Genomic DNA, 27,571 nt, shown 5'->3' on the forward strand with positions numbered 1-27,571 from the left:
CAATGTGGGAATTGGTTTTGTTTGCCTCTGCATAACTAATATTTTTCTTTCAGTTGGAGTGGAGAAAGAGTTTGGGATGGAATGGAGGCTAGTGATGAGGTTATCAAAATGGAAAAAGTTGGAAAAGAAGGCCATTGTAACATTTTAAAAAAGCATGAAAGAGAACAGAATGAAGGTCAGTAAGAAACACAGACAAGCTGGACAACTGTGGAGATAGCAGTGAATGTATTATATATTTTAAAAGAAAAGCAGGTTATGTATAATAGAGATTTTTGGTTTTAAGTACAGTCCTCTCTGTCCTATTTTGTGTGTGGTAATGCTCATTTAATTTGGTGTTATTTAAATTTAGAATAAAAAATGAAAAAAAAAAGCAATATTGGGAAGACAGGAAGATTAAAGAAGAGACAGAACTATTAAAGATGGAAAGATAACAGATGATGAAGGGAAGGTAGCCCTCTCCAACTATTTTGCTTCTGTTTATTTTCTACTGCGGAGAATAATCTTAAGACCGAACAAAGTAGCTAATAGGGACTTGATACCCAAGATAAGTAGGGCAGGGAGACAGATTGTCAGAAAGTACCCGAGATGTCCTTTCATATCATCTGGTGGCATAGCCAGAACTAGCAATTTTGGCACTCAGTGTAAGCAGCACAGAGCTACCTGGGGGCAAACAGCAGGAAAATCACTGTCAAGCCACATCCACCCCTACCCGCCCCACCCCCACACCCAGTCCCAATCCTTGTAAAACTGATTTTTTTTTTGAATTCAAGTATGACTACTTTCATCTCTATCAAATTTCATCTGATTAGATTTGGCTGGAGCCTTCTTTCCAAGTTGACATAAAACAATTAATGACCGCTCTTTGGGTCTAGCCCTTTATACAGTTCTGAATCCAACCAATTGGACTGATGTCCAGCTCCCATCTCTCCCCATCCATTCCATAAGCTGGATAGGTTCTCTCTACCGCTTTGCTCAAATGGAGGTAAACTGTATCTACACTCTTGCCTGATCTATGAGTCTAGTAACCTTATCAAAAAGGAAATGAGGTTAGCCTGATCCAGCCTATTCTTGCTGAAGCCATGATGTCTTTTTGTGATCACTGCTTCCTCGTCTACATGTTCACTCACCATTACTGTAATGACATATTCTAGAATTTTGCCATGAATCTGCCAAGTCAGGCCACTGGCTTATAGTTTACCAACTCCCTTTTCTTTTCTTTCAAAAAAATAAAAATCAGGACATTTTCCTTCTTCCTTCCGTTCTATGGCATTCCTCCCCGTCTCTACAATCTTTCAAAGAATCACTGACCATAGCTCGTAAATCACCTTTGCTAGTTCTGGAGTTGAGTTTCGACATTGTACCTCTTATACAATTATACAATTCATCTGGACTAGGAAGAGCTAAAACAAGGGTGAGAAAACTGGGGCTTTGTTCCAGGGCACTAAAATTTAGAGGGTCCAAACTTGCATTTTTTCAGCAAGAGAGAGGCCACTATAGTAGCTAATTCTCCCTCCTGCTCAACAGTATTTGTCTTATATTCTTTTCTTTTTTTTGTAAATGTTTTATTCATTTTAAACTTAAATACAGAATAAGAAAAGAAAAAATAAAGAGCACATTCATGTACACGGCAGAACATAAGAGAGGATTCAATACAAAACAATAAAATTCATTTCAAGAAAACCTATATAATAAATACTACACATTGTTTTCAAAGCTACCCAGCTTTTCTTTACTTCCTTGTAGGTTTTCTTTTGTTCTCTGTTGTGTACTTTTCACTTTTTTTTCCTCTCCTTCTCCCCACTCTTTGCCCTAAAGAAGGCTACAGTTAAACTCAAGGATATGGATATAATATAAATATAATTAATTATTATTTAATTAATATAATATTTACATATTATTATTGACAATCATTATTTTATTATTATATATTATATGCAATATAATTAATATAATATCAAAGTAAAATATCTATAAATATGTATAGATACACATACAAATACACACCCATGTATATCTCTGAGTATATGTATATATACACAGATACACATATATATACATAGATATCTATAAACGTACAAGTATATACACATATATGCTCATGCACATGTATGTAAGACCTGCTATGCAAATTTCCACCTTCTCTGGAGGCAGATAGCATCTTTCTTCATACGTCCAAGTCTTTCCATATGTTCCTCAATCAATCAACTATTGTCTTATATTATTTTCACACTGTATTTACATAGATTTTAAGGTTGACAAAGCACTTTATGTAACAATACTAGCTAGCATCCATATAGCCTTTAAAGTCTGTAAAGGGCTGTCTAGATATCATTACAACAACCTTGGGAGGCGGGTGCTTTTATAATCCCCGTGTTACAGATGATGAAGCTGAAGCAGATAGAGGTTAAGTGACTCGCTCAGGGTCACACATTCATAAGTGTCTGAAGATGGATTGGAACTCAGGCTTTTCTGACTCCAGGCCCAGCTTCGTCACCTACCTGCCTACGTATGTCATCTCTGCAAAGTAGGCATTAACTTCACCCCTCCCCCCACCCACCCAATTTGTGGATAAGGAGACTGAGACGAGTTAGTACGTCTCTAAAGTAATATTTGAACCAGGATTATCATGATTTCAAAGCCAGCTCACAATCTACTGCCCCACAATGACTTGTTATAGATGGGATGAGGGAATTAGCACATTCCAACTAACCCATCAGGTGGATCTCAAATTGGCAGGGGATGGGGGTGGGGTTGTTCTGAGGATGTCCCGCCAGAGTGGTACAGTTGAAAGAGCACTGGGTTTGGAGTTAGAAGACATGAGTTCAAATCCTGCCTCTTCCGCTTGGTATCTGTGTGACCTTGGGCAGATGACTTTACTTCTATGGCCTTCAGTCTATCCACCTATACAATGGAGGGCAGGGTGTTAGATGTAAGTGATCTGTCAGGTCTCTTTCCAGCTCTAAATCTATTCTTCAATGGTCCTCTGGCCCAAATGGAGCTTATCCTTCCTGCTAACCCTGTTCCTAGGCATTAATATTTAATACTGGGTTGATTGATTGTGGCCTTACTCGTAATAACGGTGCCCATTTAAAAATGCTTGACTGCTTGCAAAGGTCCCCTTGTGAGGGTTAGGTGGCATAGGGATCTTGAGCTCCATTTAGAAGACAAGGGGACTGAGGCTCAGAGGGAGAATGACTTTCCACATGATGAGCTGTGGACTTTGAGCTCTGTGTTTTTACCACAACACCATAATAAAAACTAATATGTATATGGTATTTTAAAGTTTATAAAGCACTTTACATACGAAAGGTAGGTGCTATTTTATGACTCTTATTTTTTTTTTGAGGGGGGAAGGCAGGGTAATTGGGGTTAAGTGACTTGCCCAAGGTCACACAGCCAGTGTGTCAAGTGTCTGAGGCCGGATTTGAACTCAGGTCCTCCTGACTCCAGGGCCGGTGCTCTACTCACCGCGCCACCTACCTGCCCCTATGAGTCTTCTTTTACAGGTAGGGAAACTGAGGCAGAGGGCAGTTAAGCGACTTGCCAAGGGCCACAGCCTGAAGCAGGATTTAAACTGAGGGCTTCCTGACAGCAATGCCAACACTCTAACCATTGTACCAGTTTAGTATGAGGCTGCATCACTATATCTGGTAGCTGCTCATCACCCATTCTCCTCTGTTAGGAACTTTGGGGTTCTCTTGAACTCTTCCTTCTCCCTCACCTCTCATATACAGTGGTAGGCAGCCATCTCCATGGTATTTCTCACAGCTTTCCCCTCCTCTCCTACTGCCACCATGGTGATAGGGGTCTGCATTTTCTCCCTACCTTATCCCCTAACAACGTCTTTACAGGTTTACCTCCTCTTGATGTCCTCTCCAATCCAACCTTCTTCATACAATGACCAGAAAAATCAATCTTGTGCATAGAGCCACTCATGTCACATGCTCACTAAAACATCTTCAATAGCTTCCTATTGACCCCTGAGTAGACCTTGGACTCTTCTGCCTGGCATTCAGTGTCTTTTACACAATGGCTTGAAGCAGGGTGAAGAGGTAGAAAGAACTCTAGACTTGGATTCTGAAGATGTGGGTTCAAATTCCAGCTCTGCCATGTATCAGCGGTATGACCTTGGGTCAGTCCTTTGACCCTCTCAGTTTTGTTATTATTTAGGTCATTAGTCATGTCCAACTCCTTATGACCCTATTTTTTGGGGGGATTTTCTTGGCCAAGTGACTGGAGTGGTTTGCAGTTTCCTTCTCCAGCTCATTTTACAAATGAGGAAACTGAGGCAAACAGGTTTAAGTGACTTGCCCAGGGTCACACATTTAGTAAGTGTCTGAGGCTAGATTTGAGCGTAGGTCCTTGCGACTCCAGGGCTGGTGCTGTATCCACTGCGCCACCTAGCTGCCCCAAATGGGATTAGTAAGACCTACATTCTTGACTTTGAAGTAGCGTTAGGAGGATGCGATGCAATGAAAGAATGAACCTTAAGTGTAACATTAATATTGGCAGTTTTTGTTATTAGCATCTCCCCATACCAGAAGTTAAGACTGCAGCACAAAGACCATGAGCTAAAATTTTGGCATCATCATTATTATCGACATCACTTTATGATTTACAAAGTGCTTTCCATCTCATTAGAGCTATTATCTCTCATTAGGTTCAATGAGTAAAGGACCACATGGCAGTCAAAAAATTTTTAAAGAGGCCAGTCTTCGGTGCATTGAGAAGCATGGCGTCCAGGACGAGGGAGGCGACTGTCTTGTTGTACTTGGCCCTGGATAACGTCGATGACACCAGTATAGCAATGTAAGGTTTGCAAAACACTTTGCACACATTCTCCCGTTGGGACTCTCAAAACGACTGTGAGGTAGGTACTATTATTACCTTCCTTTTACAGATGGGGGAACTGAGGCTTGGAGACATTAACTTGCTCATAGTCATACAAGAGGTTAAGCGGCACCATTTGAACAGGGTCATGGGTTCGGTGAAGTGTTTGAAGGAGGATTTTAACCCGGGTTTTCCTGACCTCAAGTCTAGGGCTCTCTATCCACTCTGACACAATGGATTGGAGGCTAGCCTGTAAAAGGATCCGGTCACAGGAATTGGGGATGTCTGGCCAGGAGAAGAGAAGGCTTAGGAGGGACTGACAAACTGTCTTTGTTTCTGAAGGCACTTGGCCCAGTGCCTGCATCTAGTAGGCACTTAATAAATGTTTATTAACTGATTGAAACACTGATGGGCCAAAGCAGCAAACATTTTCTGCAGGGTGTGAGGGCAGAACTAGGATCTTTTTGGGGGTGGTGGCAAATCACAGTGAAGCAGATTTTAACTCACTGTGAGGAGAAACTTCTGAACAACTAGAATTATCGGAGTAGTGCAGCAGAAATTGTGGGATTTGGAGTCAGAGGATGTGGGTTCCAATCCTAGCCCTGCCACTTACTACCTGAGTGACCTTGGGCAAGTCACCTAACCTTTGTAGACCTCTGTTTTCCTAATCTGTCAAATGAGGGAGTTGGAATAGATGTTGTTGGAGCATTTAAGTGCTCAGTCTGTGACTGCATGAGCCTAGCTGGAATGAGCTCCCTTGGCTGGACCACTCCCACCACTCATACCTCGTGATATCACCTCATGATAGCTTTTAAAGTAGGAGCTGGGGTTATGTTGAAAAGAAACTTTATTTCTCACTCCATTTAAACATTCTGAACTTAAGCATCCAATAGAAAGGGCATTTCCATTTATACTGAAGAGGGTTGAAGAGTATGTGAAACTGCAAATTTCTATTATGTACTTTTCTTTTTATGTATGTAACTTTCAAAGCTGTCTTGCTTGTCTGTGCTTCCTTATGTTCTTTTCTGTGTACTTCAAAAACATATTTTACAGACGGGGTGCCCATCAACTGACGAATGGTCAAACAAGTTATGGCACATGAATGTGATGGAATACTATTGCAATGTAAGAAGTGATGAAGCGGATGGTTTCTGAGAAACCTGGGAAAGACTTGTATGAACTGATGCAGAATGAGGCAAGTAGAACCAGGACAGGAGTTTATACAATAACACCAATATTGTAAAGACAAATAACTTTAAAAGACTTAGGAGCTGTGATCAAAACAATTACCAACAAGATAAAGTATGCTGCCCACCTCCAGATAGAAAGCCAATGGCCATGGAATGCATACATATATATATATATATGTATATATGCACACATATATATATGTATATATGCACATATATATATGTGTGTGTGTGAATGTGTGTGTGTATGTGTGTGTAGACATGGCTAATGTGAAAATTTGTTTCACCTGACTATACTTGTTAATAACAGGGGTTTTGTTTTTCTTGCTTTCTCAATGGGAAGGGGGGAGGTAGAAGGGAGAAAATGCAGATCTGAAAATCAAATTTAATTGAACCCCTAAACATGTTTCAATGGCCTTCCTTCCTTCCTTCTTCCTTCCTTTCTTCCCTTCTTCCCTCTCTCCTTCCTTCCTTCCTGGTAACCCTATCCCTAGCTTCCCTTTCCCTCCTACCTCCTAACCCCCGAAATTGAGAAAAAAAAGAGAAATAAAACCTTGGGAATAGTTATTCATAGTCAAGCAAAATAAATCCCCACATTGTCCATGCTCAAAAGTGTATATTCCATTCTTCAGCTTGAGCCTATCATCTCTCGGGAGAAAGAGCCTTACAGATCTAAGCAAGTGGGTATTGCAGATTATCGTTGATCCTCTGCAATCACGGCTAGTTATTGCATTGATCAAAGTCGAGTCTTTCGATGTTTATCTTACAATGACGTTGTTAATATATAAATTGTTCTCCTGGTTCTGCTCTTCATTTTGCATCATTTCATATAAGTCTTCCCAGGTTTCACTGAGTCCATCTCTTTTGCCATGTCTTATAGCACAGTAATATTCCATTACATTCTTATACTATAATTTGCTTAGTCATTCCTCAGTAGATGGGTACCCCCTTAGTTTCCAGTTCTTTGCCACCACAAAAAGAGTTGCCATAAATATTTTTTACATATAGGTCCTTTTCCTCTTTTTTGATCTCTTTAGAGACATAGGCCAAGTGTGAGTCTTTTTTAGGCCCCCCTTTTTGGGTGGGGGGCCCTGATTGGGTTGGGACTTCTAAGTGGAACTGTGAAATTCTGCTTGACGTCAGGCAGCTTCCTGATTGACTTATTCTGGAAGCCCCAAGTGAGTGGAAGGAGGATGGTGGAGTTAGCCAGGGTTGGAATTTGATGTGGTATGAGCAGTGATAAGAAAAGGGGACAAGGGATTAAAGGACCAGGATATGATCAGGGCCAAGGTATACATCTTCCCTGCTAGATTCCCCTCATTCTCTTTAAAAATTTTATTAATGCTTTTTATTTTAAAAACCTACTTTTTATCGATGCCTTTTATTTTATTTCTGAATATAGTTCTCCTTTTCCTCCTACCCATTATTCCATCTCTTATAATAAGGACTAAAAAAGAAGGGGAAAAAAGGCGACTTGGCAAATCCAACACATCAACTATGTCTGACAGTATATATACAGCATTCCACACTCTGCCTATGCAGAGGAGAAAGATACATAGGGAAAATGACATTTATGATGAACAAAGTTTCATTTTTTCTTCTCTCTTCTCTGGAGCCAACCTCATTCCTTTTTATTACACAGCATCTAGTTTCTAGTTATTTTGGTCTTTTTATAGTCATTATGTATATTGTTTTCCTGCTTCTGTTTACTTCACTCTGCATCAGTTCATGTAAATCTTCTCATGTGTCTCTGAATTCTCTAGAAGTGTCATTTCTTATTGTGCAGTTAGTCCATTACATTCGTATGCTGGAGTTTGTTTAGCCAATTAAGGTGAATCTACTTTGCTTCTAGTTCTGTGCTGTCAAAAAAAGTGATGCCTTCTGTCTTTATCCCACATCGTTTCCCAATATATCCCAAACACCATGTCTTTCCCCTCACTTGAGCCTTAAACTTGTGACAAAGCAAACCAACATATAATATTTCTTACCTCTTCAAGGAGAGTTCATTTCCTTATCTCTCCTCTGGGGCCTAAATTGGCCATTATAATTGCATGGCATTCAGCTCAGTTTTGGTGTTTTCATTTGATTTTTTGGCAATCATTGTGTATAGTGTTTTATAGTGTTATGTAGTTTTATAGTGTTAGGTTCAGTTTTCTTTGGTTTGCATCAGTTCATATCAATCTTCCAATTTTTCTTTGAGTTGCTCACATGTGCTCTTTATTTCGGTGTAATAACATTCCATTGTTATTCCCATTTTATACTGGTTTGCTGGTTGGCAGTGAGAGCTGGAGCACTACTGTCTCTGAAGAACTGAAGAAAAGCATCCCTCCTACAGCAGATTGGGTGTGAGCAGGCTGCAAAACATAACCAACAAAGAACCCTGAAGAACAGTAGTTACTGATGGCATCAAGGAATTTGCAAGACAGAAGAAGGTAAACTGTTCCCATGACAAGAGCTGGGTATAACAGATGGACACACTGCCGGTGGGAGGAACCAAGGACTCCAGCATATTGAGTTGGACTCTCTTGCAGCAAATTTTTGAGATGACATGGAGAGTTGCACAGGAAGGACATGAATGGATGAATTGCAAACTGCATCACTTGAGGGAGCTCCCAAGAGTGAGATGCATTTGAGTACTTCAGTACCACTTGATAATTCACGTGACAAGCCGTCCAACTATTCTTCAGTTGATGAGATTCCACTCTTTTCATCTTTTTATTTTTGCAGCTACAGAAAGGTGCTGCTATGAATATTTTGGCATATGAGGAATCTTTCTGTATGATCCCCTTGGAGTACACGCCCAGCAGTGAGTTGAAGGGTATGACCAGCTTAGTCACTTCTGTTGTGTAATAAATTGGATATTAATTGACTGAATCAACAATATATTGGTGAGCTTGTCTTTCTGCAGTCCTTTCAACACAGACTACTTCTGTTTATTGTCATCTCTGCATCATTATTGTTAATTTTTGTGGCTTAATTTTCATTTCTCTTATCACCTTCAATGATCTTGAACTCTATGAGTCGTGACTTCATTAAAATAATAGAATCAAAGGAAAATGGATTTAGAGCTAGAAAGCTATCTTAGGGTCCAACTTGTATTCCATTTTACAGATGAAGAGATGGAAGCCTAAAGTGGTTAAAGGATTCACCCATAGTCACAACCGGTGGTAAATAGTGCCAAGGCTTGCAACTAGATAATAGGACCTTAGATTTGGAAAGGATTTTTAGATGCCATGTAGTCTAGCCTTTTACAGATGAGAAAATGGAGATCAGCAGTGGCTAAATGACTTGTCCAGAGTCACACAGCTAGTAAGTGGACTTTTCTTTGAAAGAGAACCTCGGGTTCTCCATGACACACTAGTGGAGGGGGGTAAGGAGAGCTGGCATTGAGAGATGGTGGTGGTGGTAGGGGCATGGGTGTAATGAGGAGTCAAGGATGGCAACTTCTGGAAACTTGGGAGCTAAGTAGGCTCAAGTGCCAAGATCTAAGGCTTGGGGCCTTGGGCCGGGGTCAGAAGCCATCACTGAGGTTTTGATTAGAACGAGGAATTCTGTGGGCCGTGGGTTGCTTTTTCAGCTCTAAGACTTTAGAACCAATTTTACTGTTTTTCTTCATCCATTTTATGCCACTTTTTTTTTTTACATTGGCCATTTAGTACTTGACACTCTCCCCGGACAGCAGCAGGCTGATTGATGACCACACTGGGATCCATTTTCCTCCTGCCCCTTTGTCTGGCCAGGTCCTATGGGTTCTGGACACTTCTTGAGATCTTGGGCAAGTATCTCTCCTTCTCTGAGTCCATTTCCTCATTTGCAAAATTAGTGTTCAATCTGACAGCCCCTGAAAAGTACCTTGGAACTAAAAATTCCATGATTTTTGAGAAACTGAGGTGTTGAGCAGAGTCGTAATCCAGCACACCCTTATAGCTACCCATCCTGTCTTCAAGAGCAAATATCCACTTAACCAGAACACAGATCTGTCTATTGCTGCCTCTTCCTGTCACCCCTACAGGGGAGTCACACACTGTGGTCTTAGCATGCATTGAATGACTGGGAATATAAATTGTAGAATGCCTCCCACCTCTTTCCTTGGGGGGCAGGGTAATAGGGGCAAATGGCTGCTGCAAATTAAAAAAAAAAGTTCTTTTCTATTCTGGTGGCAGAACAATTTACATTTCTAAGACTGATTTTGAAGTACATGTCTGTAGACTATTCAGTATATTTTTGGGTCTCCTTTAGCGAGTCATTGACTTGTTTTTCATGATTTTCTTGCACGACTCTCATTTCTCTTCCCAGTTTTTCCTCTACTTCTCTTACTTGCTTTTCCTAATCCTTTTTGAGCTTTTCCATGGCCTGAGACCAATTCATGTTTTTCTTGGAGGCTTTTGATGTAGGCCCTTTGACCTTGTTGACTTCTCCTGGCTGTATGTTTTGGTCTTCTTTGTCACAAAAAAAGGATTCCAAAGTCTGAGTCTGAATCTAGGTCCGTTTTCGCTGCCTGGCCATGTTCCCAGCCAACTACTTGACCCTTGAGCTTTTTGTAAAGGTATAACTGCTTGTAGAATAGAGAGTACTTTGTCCCAAGCTTTAGGGCCTTGTGCTGCTGTTTTCAGAGAGACTTCTACACAGCAAGCTCTGCTACACCAGCGCTCCTCCTCCCCCAAGAACCGCCAACCCAGACTGCGACTTAGATCCAAGCAGGCTCTGCACTCCCGCTCTGATCTGCTGCTTAATTCCTTCCACCTGGTAGGCCTGGGGCCAACTGCACACTCCTTTCTAGCTGTTCTACCCACCAACCTTCTCTGTTGTCTCTGGCATTTGTGGGTTGAGAAGTCTGGTAACTGCCACAGCTCGATGATTCAGGGCTCTGTGGCCTATCCTGTCCAGCTCCCAGTCTGGTCGGTTCTGGTACCGCCCATGCTCCCAGCTCCATGCGATAGACCCTTCCCTGTGACCATCCAGGCTTTCCTGGGCTGGAACCTTGCTTCCCTCTGTGATTTTGTGAGTTCTGCAGCTCTAGAATTTGTTCAGAGCCATTTTTATAGGTGTTTGGAGGGACCTGGGGGTGGGAGTGGGGAGCTCACCTAAGTCCTTGCTTTCCAGCTGCCATCTTGGCTCCCTGTGCCCCACCCCACCCAACTATTTCATGTAGTCACAACTCTGGCCCAGAAATAACAGCCAGTATTTACACAGTGCCCTAAGGTTTGCAAAGCACTTTGTATGTGGCATCCTGTGCTATTATGCCCATTTTACAGATAAGTCAATTGAGACTAGGAGAGATGAAAGGATTTGTCCAAGGTCACATAGCAGATGAGGCAGGATTTGCACTTGGGTCTTCTTGACTCCAAGTCCAGCTTTCTAGCTGTCTACCACCCAGGAGCTCAAAGACATGTTCATAGGCCCATATTTAGGCACAGTCTAAGTTAGCCACAGCTGTGGCTGTGCCTTGTACTTAGTTACTGGAAAGCATAGCCTGCGGCTCCCTATCCTCTGCCTGCATCCCAGGGACATCCCATGCAGCGTGCTCAGGAGCTGTGGATGTCTGGGGCAATGCGACAGGCCTCCGTTTGAATGGGATGGTGCTTTTGTCTTTCAAGGCCACCTACCATGGGAAGCTGCCCGTGACCCTCCCCTTCAGATCTCCAGAGCACTTTCACACTTAGATCTGGTACAGAGCCATTGCAGCTCTGGGTTGGTGTCTTATTCTTGTACTTAAATTCGAGCCCCTTGGAGGCGGAGCCTGTTTTATCTAAACTTCATGTTTTCTCTAGCACCAGCATAGAGCTTTGCATGTAGGTGTTTTAGTAATGTTGGGTGAATGAATGCTAAAGTGCAGCTGGCTCATGACCAAGACACACAAGCTACATTTGGAATGCGTTTATTTCAGGAAGACTCAGCGTAGACAAGAGCAGATGAGGGCAGACCCTGAATCTCAGTCGGCCTTGCCAGCCGCTGAGCCCTGCACAGTCTCTCTTGTCGCTCACTGATTCCACTCACACCACACAACACGATCTCTCCGGTCCCTTACTGTCTCCTCCCCTGCCCACCCATGCCCAGTCTCCCAGGTCCCTCACAGGCTCCCTCCTTGCCTTCCTGCCCGCCACCTCTCCACCATGTCTCTCATTCATAGTGCAGGTGCCCTGAGCTGCCCCAGGGATGGGGGAAGACGAAATGTAAATCCTGGTCCTCTTGCACCAAGCCCTTTCTCACACTCATTCCAGGGACAGCCCTGTGGAAGGCACCACTGAGAGGAAGAGAGCTGTCTGGACAACTGGCCAGGTTAGCTGACTTGATTTTGCTGATTTTTCCCTGTATCTCCAAGTAGAGGGTTTCTTGGCAACTTAACTGACCCAAGACTCCCCTCTGAAGGCCTTTAGGTAGTGTGGGGATCACCTTGCTTGTTATCTGCCCCATGACCCTCTGGCTGGGTTCCTAGGAAGCCTAGGCTCCAGCACTGGCTGTACACACAGTACCTTATGGCCTGGAGTGGGGCCTCTCTGGCTAGTGGTAGTGGTGGGTGGGGAATAAAAAGCAGGAGCGGGCATAAGCTGGGATGCCTCCCAATCTTCCCTCTTGCCCCTCCAAGCCCCAGATGAAGGCCACAGGAGAGGGTGGGGAGATCAACTGGGGCCTTCCCGTGGGTGGCTTTATGACAATGGGGAAGGGGATGAGACTGGCTGGGACCTGCTCAGCAGCTCTACTGTTCAGTGGTGAAGGCTGGACCCTGGCCACGGATGTCCTAGATGAAGAAAGAATCAAAATAAATAATCCAGAGTCTAGAAAGGGTGCAAGTAAACTGTCCCTACCCTGGAACTGGGAGGACAGGACAGGAAGATTTCCAGTAGTAGCATCTTCTCCACCCCCAATCCTGTCTCTCAAGAGCTGGGTGCCACGAGGAATTAGTTGGGCTCTGGTCCTCCTGGGGTCAGGGGCACTGGTTTCAGGAGCCACATCTGACCAGACTTTATTGTTTTCTAGGGCATGGTATAGCCTTGCTGGGGAGATGGGTTGGGGCTAGAGTGTAGAGGAAACTTTCTCGGGGTGGAGGGGTGCCCGAATGTCCAGCTTGCGGCTCTTGCTATCCTTGTCCACAATCTCCAGTCGAAGCTTGGGTGGCCGCTTCTCTGACTGGGTTGAGGGATGCTCAGGTGTCTTCAGGAGCTGCTTATCCGAGTCTTCCACTGTGATTCTAAGGGTGCAGCCGCCTGGAAGTAGGTCCTGTTCATACGCAGCTGCCAGCTGGTTCACAACTCGGCGCTCCACCTGCAAAGGCATCACTCACATTCATGCATCCCCATCACTCGTCCGACTCCAGTCCAACCATGCCCACCCTGGCCTGGAAGTCTCATTGGTGCCTCAAGGACTCTCATTTGAAGGCTTACAAAGTGCTCCCCCAAAGGCTGGAAACCTCCCACCAGCATCTCCCACGGGTGGGGAGCTTGGGGCTGGAGCTGAGACTGGCAAAGGCTGGAGCTGAGATTCAGATTCAGGTCCTTAGGACCCCACGTCTATCGTTCTTTCTGCTCTACCATATGGTTTCTTAACAAAGTTCCTGAGAAGGGGACTCCCAGACATCCAAGAGATATTCACAGCCCTAGAAGGAGCAGGGGCTACAGGGAGCTGTTCCCTTCCCCTGCTCCAGACCCTTGCCAGGTAGGGGATGTCCCTATGGGCTGGAGGTTGATGCCCCTCCATCCCCACCCCTGCAGGAGAGAACTCAGGGGCCCCAACTCCAATCCTTGGTTCTACCATCCCCTTCCCTAACAATTGTGGGTCAGGGACTTGGCCACTCAAATCACTGGCATGAACAGGGAGTCACTACCTATAATCCTTCCAGTAAGATGGACCCCTGGACCTCATCAGCTGTCCCGCCCTTGCTCCCTAAGGTCCACCGCCATCTGCCTTGGGGGCAATGCTCCTTCAGACCCTGACTGGAAGATGTACCCCAGGGCCTCCTTGACCTCTGGCCACAGGGCCCTAAGGACCGTTAGGCCTTTCCATTTGTCCTGCAGGTGAACCCTCATGTGAGCAGTGTAAGAGCAGGGACCGTCCTGTGTCTTCTCTTTGTATCACTGGCACTTGCTATGGAATAAGCCCTCTATCAACCAGCCAGGCCACTGTGTGCAGGGCCATTTATGCCCCTGTGGACTTTTTAAAAAGCTGGTTCTATTTTCTCCCATCCCATCCAAATTCTGCCCATCCTGCAAAGATTCTACTTTGGTCAGTCAGTCAATCAATAATAAACATTTACTGAATACTGATAATATGCCAGATGCTGTGCTAAGCACTGTGGAGGCAAAGGAAGGCAGAAATAGTCCTTATGCTCAAGAAGCTTACATTCTAAAGATGCAGACAATATGTAAATGAATATGTACATATGAGATACATAAATGGCAGGTGGTCCCTAAAAGGGAAGGTTCTGGCAGCTGAGGGGATGAAGATTTCCTTTTATAGCTGCCCCAACCCACAGTGAACTCTCCCTCCTTGGAGCTCATACAGCTCTAGGGGTTTATACCCCACAATCTAATACTCTGATCACCCAACCGGGCACAAGGGCACTCTCTCCTCTTTCCTCTGTGTTCCCAGCATGGGACTGTGCAAAGGACTGGGTGCAGATTAGGGGTGGAAGAGAGGGGTCTCTATGGGATCACTGTGCCTGTGTGAGTCATGGACGATAAGGGCAGTCTGTGGACCCTTTCTTGTGATGTTTTTAAATGCATAAAACTAGTGTAAGAACACTGGAGATGAAGTCTGAAGACCTGGCTTGGAGTACTGGGCTTCACTTTCCTCACTCGTGAGACAAGGAGGACAATCTCTTCTTGGCTGGGCCTTTCTCCCAGGGTTTGGGAGGATGGCTCTTGATAATATCCCTGTGACACAGGTCCATCGACATTACTTTGGTGGAGTGGTGGTGCATGGGCCCACACCAGGGATGGGATGGGGATGCCCCTCACCCAAGCAGCCACCCTCTGGCTTCTAATTTTAGAGAAGGGCCTCACACCCTGAGTTCATTGACTTGCCCAGGATCCCACCTGAAGTCCAGCCTTTCTGACCTGGAGGCCAGCTCACAAGCCGCCATGGCCAGGCTGTTAACCAGACTTCTTGATACCGTTTGACTTTTTACTAGGGAGCAAGAGGAGATTTTATAAAGATGATTTAGAAGGCTTTGCAATGGGCCTCAGTTTTAGGCATGAGCAGAGGGCTTGAAGTCTGTCCCTTTCTGGCTTTTGGTGAAAAGGGGGACCTGTGTCCGAGCTGGCTGGCCAGCCACCTTCTCAGCCCTGCTGACCCCAGAGCCAAGGTCCAGGGACATTCCCCAAGAGCAGCTTACATAAAGCAGACAGCTAGAAGCCACGGAGCTGAGCCAACAAGCTCTCTGCGCAAAGGTACCTTTCTTCTTGAGGTTTCTGTGCTTTCAGGTCTGGGGTAGAGTGAGTACAGACTGATGGATGGCAGGCAGGCCAGATGGTCTGAGCAGGCCCACGCAGTGGCTGCTGATGGACAAGCAATGCTAGGCCCTTTGTATCTGGGGTTGAGGGGAAGGTGAGGCGCCAGAGCTCAGCCTGCTAAGAGTCTAGGGTTCTGTGGTGCCAAGAATTTAAGATTCTAACCCTCCATTCAAGTCTTACTTCAGAACTGCCCCAGAGCCTGGAGGTGCTAAGGGGCTCTGGAAGCCCACGGCATTAGAGTATAAACTCTATACTAGAAAGGCTTTAAGTGCTTGTGTACACCAGGTCAGCTAGACTGGCCCCTGGGGGATGAATAACACCTCACAAGACCATCTATCATGGGGAAGAAGGGATCTGAGCTGCATCGGAGGGAGCAACCATGACGATGATAGCACATTCTCTAAAATACTGAAGGTTCTGAGCCTAAACCTTACCTCATGTCGGATGGAACGGGCACCATAATGAACATTGTAACCATCTACCAACACGTCTGCCACCTCTCGGTCCCAAAGCAGTGTGATGTCATGCCTTTGTTTGGCCTGAGAAAGACAAGGACAAAAAGATGGAGCCCCACCATGGAAACGAGGGCCTCGGTGATCAGAATCTTTCTCCTAGCTTTTTGTTCATTTGTGTCGTATACCTGAGTCTCATTCATTTTCATCCAAAACTCTAGGGATTTTGAGAGTGGGAGTGACCTGAGAGCTGACCTCACAAGTCTTAGAAGGCTCTCAGAAACAAGGAAAACATGGGCTAGGTTGCCATCCCATCTGTCTCTAATCCCCATCACCTGATCCTGACCCAAGACTGGCCTCCCCCAACAACCCTGCTCTTACTCTCTTTGCCCAGAATGTCAGCTCCTTGTTGACCAGTTGAATAAGCTCCGAGTGACAGAAGGGAAGGAAATAGACAATTTCATTTATCCGGCCCAGAAACTCATCCCTCCGGAAGTGAGCCTGGGAAAGAGATGGGAGAGTTTAGCTTAGACTGTATGGAGGGACCGGTCTAGGGGATTCACCTGTGTTATTGCTTGATACCTTAAGGATTGGTCGAATCACATTCTCCTTGAAGTTTTTTGAGATGGTGATCTTGTCGCTCAGCTGGACATCCCCTGTGTGAAAGAGAAGAAACTGTCTAGTCTCCATCCCCTGAGCAGGCCCAGGGATGCTCTGGGAACCAAAGGCCAGAGAAGGTAGGCAGGGAGGATAGGCCAAGAGTTGAGCTTTTTTGGGGAGGAGGTCACAGGCTGTCATTCCTGATGTAGGAAGCTGATAAGAGTCCTGCTCAAGGCACTCCATTGCTCCTGTCCATCACACCACAATCCAGTGCTACTTCATGCTCCAGGAGCCCTTCCCAGAGAGATACGGCTCATGTGCCCACTGCCCTGGACAACCTCTGACTCAATCCCACCTCTCAATGATCACAGGCAATCACTGAAGAAATGCTTGTGGTTGAACTGTACTTTTGTTTCTGTTGATTCTATTTATTTATCCCTTCTGTCTCTCCCTTAAACCAGGGACTCCCTGAGGACAGAGGCCTTACCCCTCTTGCGGCAGGGGCTGTCACTCCTCTTGGATCATGTGCCTGAGTTAAGCATAGGCATCAATAATTCTAAAAAACATCAATCCTCAAAATGCCAACACTGGCCTTTCTGGGAGTTATTTCTTCTAGTTCTGTGACCCTCTATGGTGCCTAGAATAATTCTCTGTGTGTATAAAGCCTGTGCTGCAGAAACGCCTGCTTAATTATCTAGTTTCTTTCTTGCCCAACAAAGCTTCCTCTGGACTCCAGGCTCAGAAGCCCGTAGGGAAGGGCCTAGGAAAGTTATGTGCTGGTAAAACCATGAAGACTCTGCTCCCACCACGCACTGCCCACAGCCCCATGCTGTTGAGGCCCGGTCATACCAAGATTCTCAGCGAGCCTATTCCGGCTGAGCTCCAGGGCTTCCTGGCGCAGCTGCAAGGCATGCTGGGCGATCTCCTCACTGGCCACGTTGGATGTCATGATGAAGATGGCATCCTTGCAGTCAATGGTCTTCCCTTTCCCGTCTGTTAGGCGGCCCTGCGGCAGCAAGCCCCACCCCAAATGCCATGGTTAGGAAGACCCTTAAAGTGGGCTGGGCATTCACTCCTGGCTCCTTCCTTTGAGGCTTACTTTATGTCCCTCAATACTCACCTCTGCCAGGAAGCTTTCTCAGCCTAATTCCACCTGGTCTAGGGCCACTGTCATCCCTTTAAAAACCCCACAGTTCTTATGGATGGAGACCTGTCTGGCTTCTTTCCCCTCCCCCATTAACAAGCATTTATTAAGTGCCTACTATGGGCCAGGCACTCTGACCGCTCCTTGTTTCTCTCTGTTCACATTTAGTTAACTAGGTAATGCCTGAGGGTGGGGGGGCTCTCCCTTCTCAAATGGGGGCACCCCAGCAGACTACAGGCTCCCCTCCTGAGGGCTGAAGTAGCCAGAACTAATTATGGGTACTAACTACAGATGCACAAATCAAAATGCTGGCATTTGGCATTCAGGTCATTATACGATCACAGAAAATGACAGTAAAGCTCCATTGTCTGGCAGTAATTTTGGGCACTAGGTCCCCAGAGGGAAAACAGCAAGTCTCTGTCCCTAAGTCTTCACTCTGGAAGAGAGAAGCCTGGACCCCAGCAGGCTGGCCCTCTCCCACACCCACTGCCTCAGAGGGGTGGGTACAATAAGGCTACTGATCTGACAAGTGTGAGCTGGGATGAATGGCAGAAAGAAGGGACAGAATAAAGTCTCAATGGGCCCTTGCCCAGTTGTTGGCCATGGGGCACTGCTGTCTTCCAGCCTTGGCTTCTGACCTAATCCGAAGGTATACCACTCAGGCACAGCCTTGTTCAGGAAGACTTTACTCATTTTCCCCATTGGGCCAGGAAGGAGCCTGGCATCTCTCGAGACCCCTCTCAGTTCTGAGACCGTCCCCCCTCCAACAGCTCTCATCACCCTCTGCCTGTTATATCCCTTACTAGACAGTGAGCTCTCTGTGAGCAGGGACTCAGTCTTATTCTTCTGTCTTCCCTCTGGTGCAGGGGATGGTCTGGTGCTCTGATAAACTATTTGTAGAATGGTAACTGAAAAAATTTACATTACCGAAATGTGAATTTTTTGAATTTAAAGTTCTAACACCTAAAGGTTAAGTTTCAGTTATCTGGAAACCTACCGAAATCATCTAAAATTATCTATCCCTTTCCCTCCATGTAACATGACAGTCCCTTCTTAGGCCAACAGTAAGAGAAGCTTGCCTTTCTTGATGCAGCCTGGCAAGGGGAAAGGACAGGCTGGCTAGGCCAGCTGGGACTCCACACTAGGAGGGTAAGCCACCCAAAGATGGAGGGCTGAATGAATCTGTGAGGGGGCACAGGAGCCCCGTTTCTGGTTGGGCTGCTGCCCCCCAATTCCTGTTCCGAGTCCATCTAGTACCAAGGTTTCAATGATCACCTCTGTGTAGATGACTCCCAAATCTCTCTCCAGCTTCAGGCCTCACATTTCAAACTGCCCACAGGCTAATTCCCTTGGCATGTCCCACTGGAACCTCAAATTCAATGTGTCAGATACAGGACTCACTCTGTTCCTACCCAAGCCTATCCTTCGTCCTAACTTCTTGCCAGTCTTAATGGCAGCATCATCCTTGGGCCCTGGTGCTCTCTTTGAATCTTCCCTCTTCCACCCTTACACAGGATTCACTATTACCAAAGGCTGTCAATTTTGTCTCCACAGAGGTAAAAAAACCTCTGCCACTGTCCTCTCCCCTCCAATACCATGGACACACTAATTTAGGCCCTCACATCCCTTCAACCAATCAACAAGTACTAGGTGTGCACTCTGCTAAGTGCTGGCAATAGAGATCCAAAGGATGGAACAATCCCAATTCTGAAGGGGGAGATAAGGACATATTATAAAGGACAACAGTTAACTACTTAGTAGTGTGGGAGGAAGAGCACCAGGGCCGCTGAAGTTGAGGGGTTGGGGAGAGGAAATCAGCACGGGCTTCCTGTAGAAGGTGTTTGAGTTGCACCTTGAAGGAAGAAAGGGCTTCTCCGAGGTACAGGTGAGGAACGAGCCTGCCATTCTTCTCCATGAGCTTTCTCATCCTGCAAGATGCTCTGCCCCTTGTCCTCCTGGAGCCTCCATTTTGAGGAAGGGCCCAGGATGGCTCTTTACTTCTTTCCTGGCTCCCCTGGTGACCCTGAGTCCTCCATCAAACTTCCTCCTCCACAGGGGGGTTTCCAGTTCCATTTAGGTGCAGTCTTCCCTCATTTGAATGTAAATTTCTTGGGGGTGGGGATCTTTGGTTTGTATTCCCAGTTCTTGGCCCAGCACTAGGCACACCATAAGTACTTAATAAATGCTGGCTGACTTCACTTCCTAGCAGGGGGCCAGCTGGTGCCAAGGCATGGAGAAGGGAAACAGACTACTGTGAGTGAGAACAAAAGCCAGTTGGACTAGACTGAGTACAGGATGAGGAGAATGTACACTGAGGCTTGGACTGTCATGGTCTCCCTGACTCAACTCTTTCCTCCAATCCACTATGTAAGTAATCCTCCCCAGGCACAAATCTAAGCATGCCACTTCCTTGCTCAAAATCCTTCAATAGCTCTCTACTGAGAGGCAGCTGGGGGCGCCACAGTACACACAGTGCTGGGGCTGGAGTCAGGAAGACTCCTCTCTGAGTTCAAATCTGTCCTCAGACACTTACTGCTGTGTGACCCTGGGCAAGTCACTTAACCTTGTTTGCCTCAGTTTCCTCATCTGAAGAAAGTGATGTCAAACAACTCCAGTATCTCTGCCAAGAAAATTCCAAATGGGGTGGCCATTTCCCCACTGATCACCAGCTGACACACAAAGAGAGGCCTCAGGCCCGGCATTCGAGGAGAACCATAACTGGGCTTCAGCCTTCCCTTCTGGTCCCGTCACTGCCCTTAGCACTCTGCAGTCTGGCCAAAGCCTCCTGGCTATTGGAAAGGCTTGAATAGAGAGAGGCCTGGCGGCAGTCTGAGCCCACTGTCTGGGATGTCTGGAGAGAAGCTCATCACCAGGCTGGCTGCAGGGAACAAGCTGATTGGCCACAGGGACTCTTGGGTGCTGGCTACCAGGATGTGGAGGGGATCCCCTCCCTGCCAGCGACTCATAACATATTGAGGTAGACCATCCACGCTTGACAGTCCCTTCCTATGCTGACATTCCCTGGGCCCATGTGGACCACTCGCTTCTCTTCAGAGGGGTCTCCCGCTACATGCCCTGTGGCTTGGAGCTTTAATAGGGAGCTGAGGAGGTGTGGGTTGGAGAAAGCCAGGTAGGGAGGTGTCAAGATGCTGGTCTGTCTATTTTCACTTGGGAGAATGCAGAGTTCATGGTACTTTGAAGCCTTGCAAAAAGAAATTTTGGAAAAATAAGACCTCATTTGCATTGAGAGAGTCTTGAGGCAAGAGTCAGGAGATTTGGGTTCTAGTCCTGGTCTTGCCACTAACTGGATACATGGCTTGTTGCTGGGGATGATTTTTCTTCCTCAGTAAAATGGTTGGGTTCAGCGGTCTCTAATGGTTTCTTGTAGGTTTTCAGGTATTCTGTTATCCATGCCCACAGGAAATGAGGAATCCAAATCTAAAGGGATAGGGGACTGGGTGGGCAGGGAGGCAGAAATGGTGACAGTGACGCTGATGGAGAACTGGCCTTTGTGTCAGGACCCAACTCTTGAAATCTAGGCTTTGATAGGGCAACCCTGGGCAACTCATTCTTCATTTCTGAACTGCATTCTCACCTACAGGAAGGACCTCATTGCTGATACAAAAATGATGGCAGCTCTGGGAAGAAGTATTTACTCTAGCTTAGAATTCATGATAAAGAAGGCAAAGAAAGCTGGAGCAGCTGGATGTGTACCATAGATTTTGGGGTTCAGGGAAAGGATAGGAAGGATCCTATGGCCTGAAATTCTACAAGCAGAATAAGCTCAAGATAGTTGAGAGGCTCTTGATAATGAAATTCTGAAGACACAGAGACCATTCCAAACAGGAAAAATGAGGAGGGTTGCTCAAAGGGGCTGATGTGGATGCACAAGGAACTCTCTGCCCAACAGGGACTTCAGAAGACAGAAGCAAGGGCAGTTAATGAAGAATGAATACAAAAGACTGGCATGGTCCCCATAAAAACAACGTGAGGATCAATGAAATGCAAGGTGAGTTGAGGATGGCAAAAAAGGCTTTTAACAACTATGTTGGAGATCAGAAGAAGACCAAAGAAGAGACAGGACCAGTGCAATGGGTGGGAGAGACTGTGAAGAGGAAGCAGAACTACGCGACTCTTACTTTACTTCAGCTTTTTTTGGCCAGAAAGAATAGAACAAAAAACAGTTAAGGGAGGGTTAAAATCCCAAGTAAGTGAGACAATGAGGAAAGCATGTAACTCCCCTGGTGCCATTCAGGTCACCAGGTGTGGATGAACTCTATCCCAGGATAACCACAGTTGACCATTCACACAGTGCTCTATACCCCTTTTTTCAACTGATCCTGACAATCACCCTGTGAGCTAAGTACCACAGGTATTTACTACTAACCCTATATTACAGATGAGGAAACTGAGGTCCAGAGAGGTAAAGTGATCTGAGGGCAGCGGGGTGGCACAGTGAATAGAGCGCCGGCCCTGGAGTCAGGAGAACCTGAGTTCAAATCCTGCCTCAGACACTTACTAGCTGTGTGACCCTGGGCAAGACACTTAACCCCAAATTCCCACCCACCCACCCATCCCCTCCCTGCCAAAACAAAAGAAAGTGATTTGCCTTTGGTCACAGTTAGAACTGAACCTAGGTCTTACTGACTCAAGTACTTCTCTTCCACTATTACTGTTAAGGTTTCTGAAAGCCTGGAGAACAGGGCTGTGTTCCAGGCATGGAGATGGCAAATGTATCAGTTTACAAAAAAGGGAATAAGTGAAGCACTCAGGCCAGTGAGCCTGACTCCAGCTTCTGCAGTCTGAAATTAGAGGGATGGTGTGGAGCATTTGGAAGGGAAATGGTGACCGCTTGGAGCCAGCAGGGTTTCAACAAGAACAGATTTCCTACCAGACCAACCTTTTTGGCAGTGCTGCCAGACCGGCTGCCGAAGGCATGCCTCATGCCACAGACTCAGGATGAACCTGAGAGTCTCTCTCATGCCAGCCATGCAGGAAGGAAGGAGATTTATATGAGATGAAGGGACAGCTGGGTAGATCTGGAACTCAATGACTGGCTGGACCAAGAAACTCAGAAGGGGGATGACGCCAACATAGGGGGAAGCCTCTGGTGAGGTGCCCCAGGAATGGGCTTGAGTACATAAAAAGTTGTCCTGGGGAAGAGAGCCAAGGGTTATTCTGTCTGGTATCAGACTCCGGAACTAGGAGCAATGAGCAAAAGTCACAGAGGAACAGATTTAGGTCAGGTGTCAGGAGGACCTTCCTAAAATGAGAACCTCCCTGGAAGTCTTTTCTAGAGGCTAGATTATGCTTTGTCAGAGATGTTTAGAGGGGATTTCTGTCAAGTTCTAGGTTCAACTACAGATCTCTCTCAACCCTGAGACTGGCATAATTTCACCTACCTGGGCTCAAGTTTCCGCATCTGTATAATGGGAACAGTTATTCTTACATTTACTCTTGTAAGCATTGTTGTGGAGAATGCATTTTGTTAGCTCTCCAGAAATGGGAATTATGGTTGTCATTACTGACTGTGGCTGGCCTAATTTCAGCCTAGCCACCCTTGAAAGCCCTGCCTGTATCCCGAGGGAAGAGAGTTATCTATGTGCCCCCAACTCTCTGCAGAGTGCCCTTGCTGCCCAGTGAGGTCACATCCCTTTGGCTCTGGCTGGAGCAATAACCAAGTAGCAATTTCATTTTAAGAGCTTGGGAGAGCAGCAGACAGAGCCTGCCACCGGGCCGAGCAGGGAGGGGGCGCAGGTGCTGTGTGACGGCTCCAAGGGGTGATGTTCACCACTCCTAATGTTCCTGTGGCAGCTGACATGGGAACCTTTGCAAAGACTCATTTTCCTGGGCAATAAAAAAAAAAAACACCCAAACAAACAGCTCGGGCCCCATCCGTCCCAGTCCCGGGGGCTGTCTGCCTACCCAGCCTAGGACACAAATCCTGGGTGGGGGCTGGCGATGAGCACTGAGGTTATTGGCCTGTCAAACCTGCACTGCAGGAATTGATTTCACATTGAGCTGTTGGGCTGGTGATCTATGCAAGAAACAATTGCGATATTAATCCTTAAAGGGAAGCAGGGTGGGGGGGGGGGCACGGTTTCTTAGCAGCCCTGGGTCAGGCTGTTTCCTGGCTGGGCCCATTTCTGCCCTATGCTCCACCCCACAAAAAGGGCCTTGGGGAACTGCTCACATTTACAGAGGACTTCACCATCACAAATGCTTCCCATTCATTATCTCACTTGATGGTGCAGTAGATAAAAAGCAGTGACTCTGGATTCAGGAGCCCTGGGTATAGACAGATGCCAGTTCTGCCATCTGAATCCGGCAAAAGCTAGCTAACGAGAGCTGGGAGGGACCCCAGAGGCCACTGATGAGGAAACTGAGGCTGAGGAAAGCTAAGTGGCTTGCCCAAGGCCACACAAGTGGTCAGGGTCAGTGAACCAGACCAGTGCTCTTTCCACCGGGCGGCGCCTCCCTCGAGGAAGTCCTTGGTCAGAGGGAGGGAGGGGGAAATTTGAAGAACTGTGCGCAAGCAGTGGGGGGCCTTGCAAAACCTGGGGAACAGCCTGAGGAAGCTGCCAGGGAAGGCTGGGAGGAGTTCTATGTCCTGACACTAATCATATTTCACACGAAGAACACTAATTGGCTAATTGCATTTGAGTCACCAGCTGTAGGAGCCGCCTCTTCCTTCGCAGCTGCCACTGCGCCGCCCCCCCCACCCCAGCTTCTCTCTGGAGGGCTGGAGATGGGGTTGCAGGTGGACTCCCTCCCTGACCTGTGGCCTAGCCTTCTGGGTCCCATCCCATTTGTGTGAAGGGGTGGGCATCCCAAAGACATGGCTGGGAGAACCTGGCACAGGCATAGTGTCACTGACTCGGGCAGAGGCCGGCTGCAGCCTGTCTCCATGGGGCAGCTGGGAGAGGGCAGGAGAGCTGGGCTGAACCCCCATCCTGCCCTTCACTAATGTGACCATCAGAGAGCCATCCCCTTCCCTGGGCTTCTGCTCACTCCTCTGTAAAACAAGGACAATCATCCCTGATGACCTCAGAGGTCCCAGGAGATAATTTACAGGACAGGGATGGGAAAGTCCTGGGACCACTGGGCCCGAAGCTCTCCCTGAGCAGGAATCCTCTGGGGTCATCTCACTGCCGGGGGCATGCTCTGCCCAAGCTGCTGGCAGCTCATGGGGCAAACAGCTATGGCGGTTTAGACAGTGTAATGGTGGGCAGAGCATTTCATAGGAACGATGTTATAGAAGCAGACGTGGTGCATATGACCTCAGGGTAAGGTTTAGTGTGGTACTGTAACTTGGAGCCAGAAGGTCTGAGTTCGAATTATAGAGATGCCTCTTCCCAGCTTTTTGACCCGAGGCAAGGCACTTGACCAGCCTGGGCCCAGAGACGATAATTTCATTTCTACCTCATGGGGTGGTTATGAGGGTAGCATTTTGTAAATTGCTAAGCACTAGAGGACTGTGAATTAAGATGCAGATAACGCATTCATGATGCTACTGAGAAATCCTGTTGGAGAGGGCAGGGCTGTGGGAGGTTTGCCTGTGTTATTAAGAGGCGGGGCCCAAAAACCCTGGCACCTCCACCACCGTCCAGGCTGCTGACAACTTTGTCCCTTCTCTCCTGTCTCACATGTGTTAAATCTGGCCCAGCTGGACACAAGAAGAATGCTGAAAGTTATCTTTAAGTGTAATTTGGAAAAAACAAAATACTATTATTAAGATCCCTCCCCCAACAACCCCCTCAAAGTGCTCGGTGTCTGTTTGGCCTTTAAAGCCCTTATCAACAGGGGTCCCCGGTACAGCGAGCCCTGTTTAGAATGAAGCACAAGAGTTATTTTGCCCTAAGAATCTGAGGAGGCCATTTCAATGTGGGGCATGGCAGGTGCAGCCCTGGGTGGGGCTGGGCATATCAACGGACCTGGGTCCTAATGAGAGCTTTACTATGATCTCATTGAATGATCCTGGGCAGCTCCCTTGACCTTTCTGGATCTCAGTGTCTCCATCTGTTAAATGGAGATAACATAGAGTTGTCCCATCTCTATCTTCAAGGAGTTACTTCCAAGACCAAGGAGAAGGTGCTTCATTTCAGACTTCAACACCAGCTTGAAGGACCTCCCTTGGGTACCTGATCACAGGGCTGAGCCTAGGGCCCCTGCCATTAAATACTCCCTCTTTCCTGACCCCCGCCCCGCAACCTGTCCCACTGCCCTGGCCCCCTCCCTTCCCAGCCCAGGCCTCACACCTCATCGAATAGCTGCAGCATGATGGTGAGGACATCTGGATGGGCTTTGTCCACCTCGTCAAAGAGCACCACAGCATTGGGGCACTGCTTCAGCTTTTTGGTTAGCTGGCCCCCTTCCTCATGGCCGATGTAGCCAGGTGGGGAGCCGATGAACTTGGCCACCTGATGGGGAGAGAAGCACGAGATAATCACTTCTGGGTTCCACAGATGACAGTTTGAAACACCGTGGCGGGAATGGGGCCTAGTGTCCAACAGAGGCCAAACCCAGAAAATCACTAACAGAAATGATGGCCTGGCAAATTTCTACTGGAGAGATGAACCCCACATCCCCTCCTGACATGCTCCGGGAACGCAGCCTCCCTCCAGACACTGGCTTTCTCTGCTCCCCCAGACACAGTGGGTTACTTCAGCTGCTGAGTCTTATGGTACATTTCAGGCTTTTGGATGTTCGGAATTAATCTGATGCTTGTCATTATCCATGTCTCTGTTGGCACAGATAATTATGTGCAGACCTTCCTTGCTCGCCTGTGCTCCCCTCTTCCTGTCTGATGCCCGATCCTGCTTCCTGGGCCAGGTCCCACACTCACCTCGTGTCTCTCCTGGAACTCAGACATGTCCAGCCGAATGAAGCCCTGCACAGACACCAGAGATCAGAGCAGGTTTTTAGGTTGAGAAGGCAGAAGAGGGATTTCCTCAATACTCTGTCTTCTATCAACTCCCAGGTTTCCCAGCTACACCTCCTGCCCCGCCAATGTCAATAGTGGTTTTGGAATCAAGAGACCTGGGTTCAAATTTCTGTGCTGACATTTCACTAGCTATGTAACCTGGGCAAATCCCTTAACGTCTCTGAGCTTCCTCTGCAAAGTGGGAATAATAACTCTGCTGATACTGAAATCTCAGAGTTGCTGGGCAGAACGTGCTTTGGAAAAGCACTATGACCACGGAAGCGACTGCTTCTGGAGGCTGTGCTGCTAAGAAACCCCTTCACCAGACAGCCCTGTGGCTCACTCTGCCACTCGTCCACACTGGAGAGAATTGCTGCACACAGACGCTCAGGGCAGGTGGCTAAGGGAGCAGGGTCTGCTGCCAAGAATCCTGGGCTGAGAGTCTGAAGGCCTGGGTTCCAGTCCTGACCCAGCCACTGGGCTTTCTGTATGGCCTTGGCCTAGTCACTTCTCCCCTGAGACTCAGTTCCCTCTCCTACAAAATGAAAACGCTGAGCTAAGTAATATCTCAGGTCCCTTTATGTTTTATAACCTAAACTTAGTATAGTATAAACAGCCTTGGCTTTGGAATCAGAGAGCCTGGGTTCAGATCCTACTTCTGATGCTTACTCTCCTTAGTCTCCTCCTCTGTAAGGCACTGGACAACGGTGGCCTGCTCTTGAGGTCCCCTCCCATTACTCTGGTTATTGGACACGAATGGAGAAAATCACAAAACTGAGCGACCCATCACGCATTATAAATTTGTGATAAATGGCAATAGCTGGGTCCCAAATGCTGCTCACCAATTCAGACTTATCTTTCTTATATTATCACACATGTGGTCAGCTGGGTGGCACAGTGGATAGAGTGTAGGGCCTGGAGTCGGTCAGACCTGAGTTCTAATCCACCCTTAGACACTTACTAGCTGTGTGACCCTGGGCAAG

General features: G+C 47.0%; 1 protein-coding gene across 1 annotated transcript in view; it reads right to left on the bottom strand.

Annotated features, from left to right (window-relative positions):
- Nucleotides 1–11,882: 11,882 nt before the first annotated feature.
- Nucleotides 11,883–27,571, bottom strand: part of CLPB (caseinolytic mitochondrial matrix peptidase chaperone subunit B) — a 191,984-nt gene continuing 176,295 nt past the window's right edge. The window contains exons 10-16 of the mRNA XM_036746267.1: nucleotides 26,511–26,555; nucleotides 25,924–26,085; nucleotides 17,371–17,527; nucleotides 16,504–16,577; nucleotides 16,303–16,422; nucleotides 15,904–16,008; nucleotides 11,883–13,283 (exon numbers count right to left, since the gene is read on the bottom strand). Of these exons, the coding sequence (XP_036602162.1) occupies nucleotides 13,035–13,283; nucleotides 15,904–16,008; nucleotides 16,303–16,422; nucleotides 16,504–16,577; nucleotides 17,371–17,527; nucleotides 25,924–26,085; nucleotides 26,511–26,555 (912 nt within the window). The 3' untranslated portion in view covers nucleotides 11,883–13,034. The remainder of the gene's footprint in view (nucleotides 13,284–15,903; nucleotides 16,009–16,302; nucleotides 16,423–16,503; nucleotides 16,578–17,370; nucleotides 17,528–25,923; nucleotides 26,086–26,510; nucleotides 26,556–27,571) is intronic.

The sequence above is a fragment of the Trichosurus vulpecula genome, chromosome 2 (genome assembly GCF_011100635.1).
Source record: "Trichosurus vulpecula isolate mTriVul1 chromosome 2, mTriVul1.pri, whole genome shotgun sequence".
NCBI lineage: Eukaryota > Metazoa > Chordata > Mammalia > Diprotodontia > Phalangeridae > Trichosurus > Trichosurus vulpecula.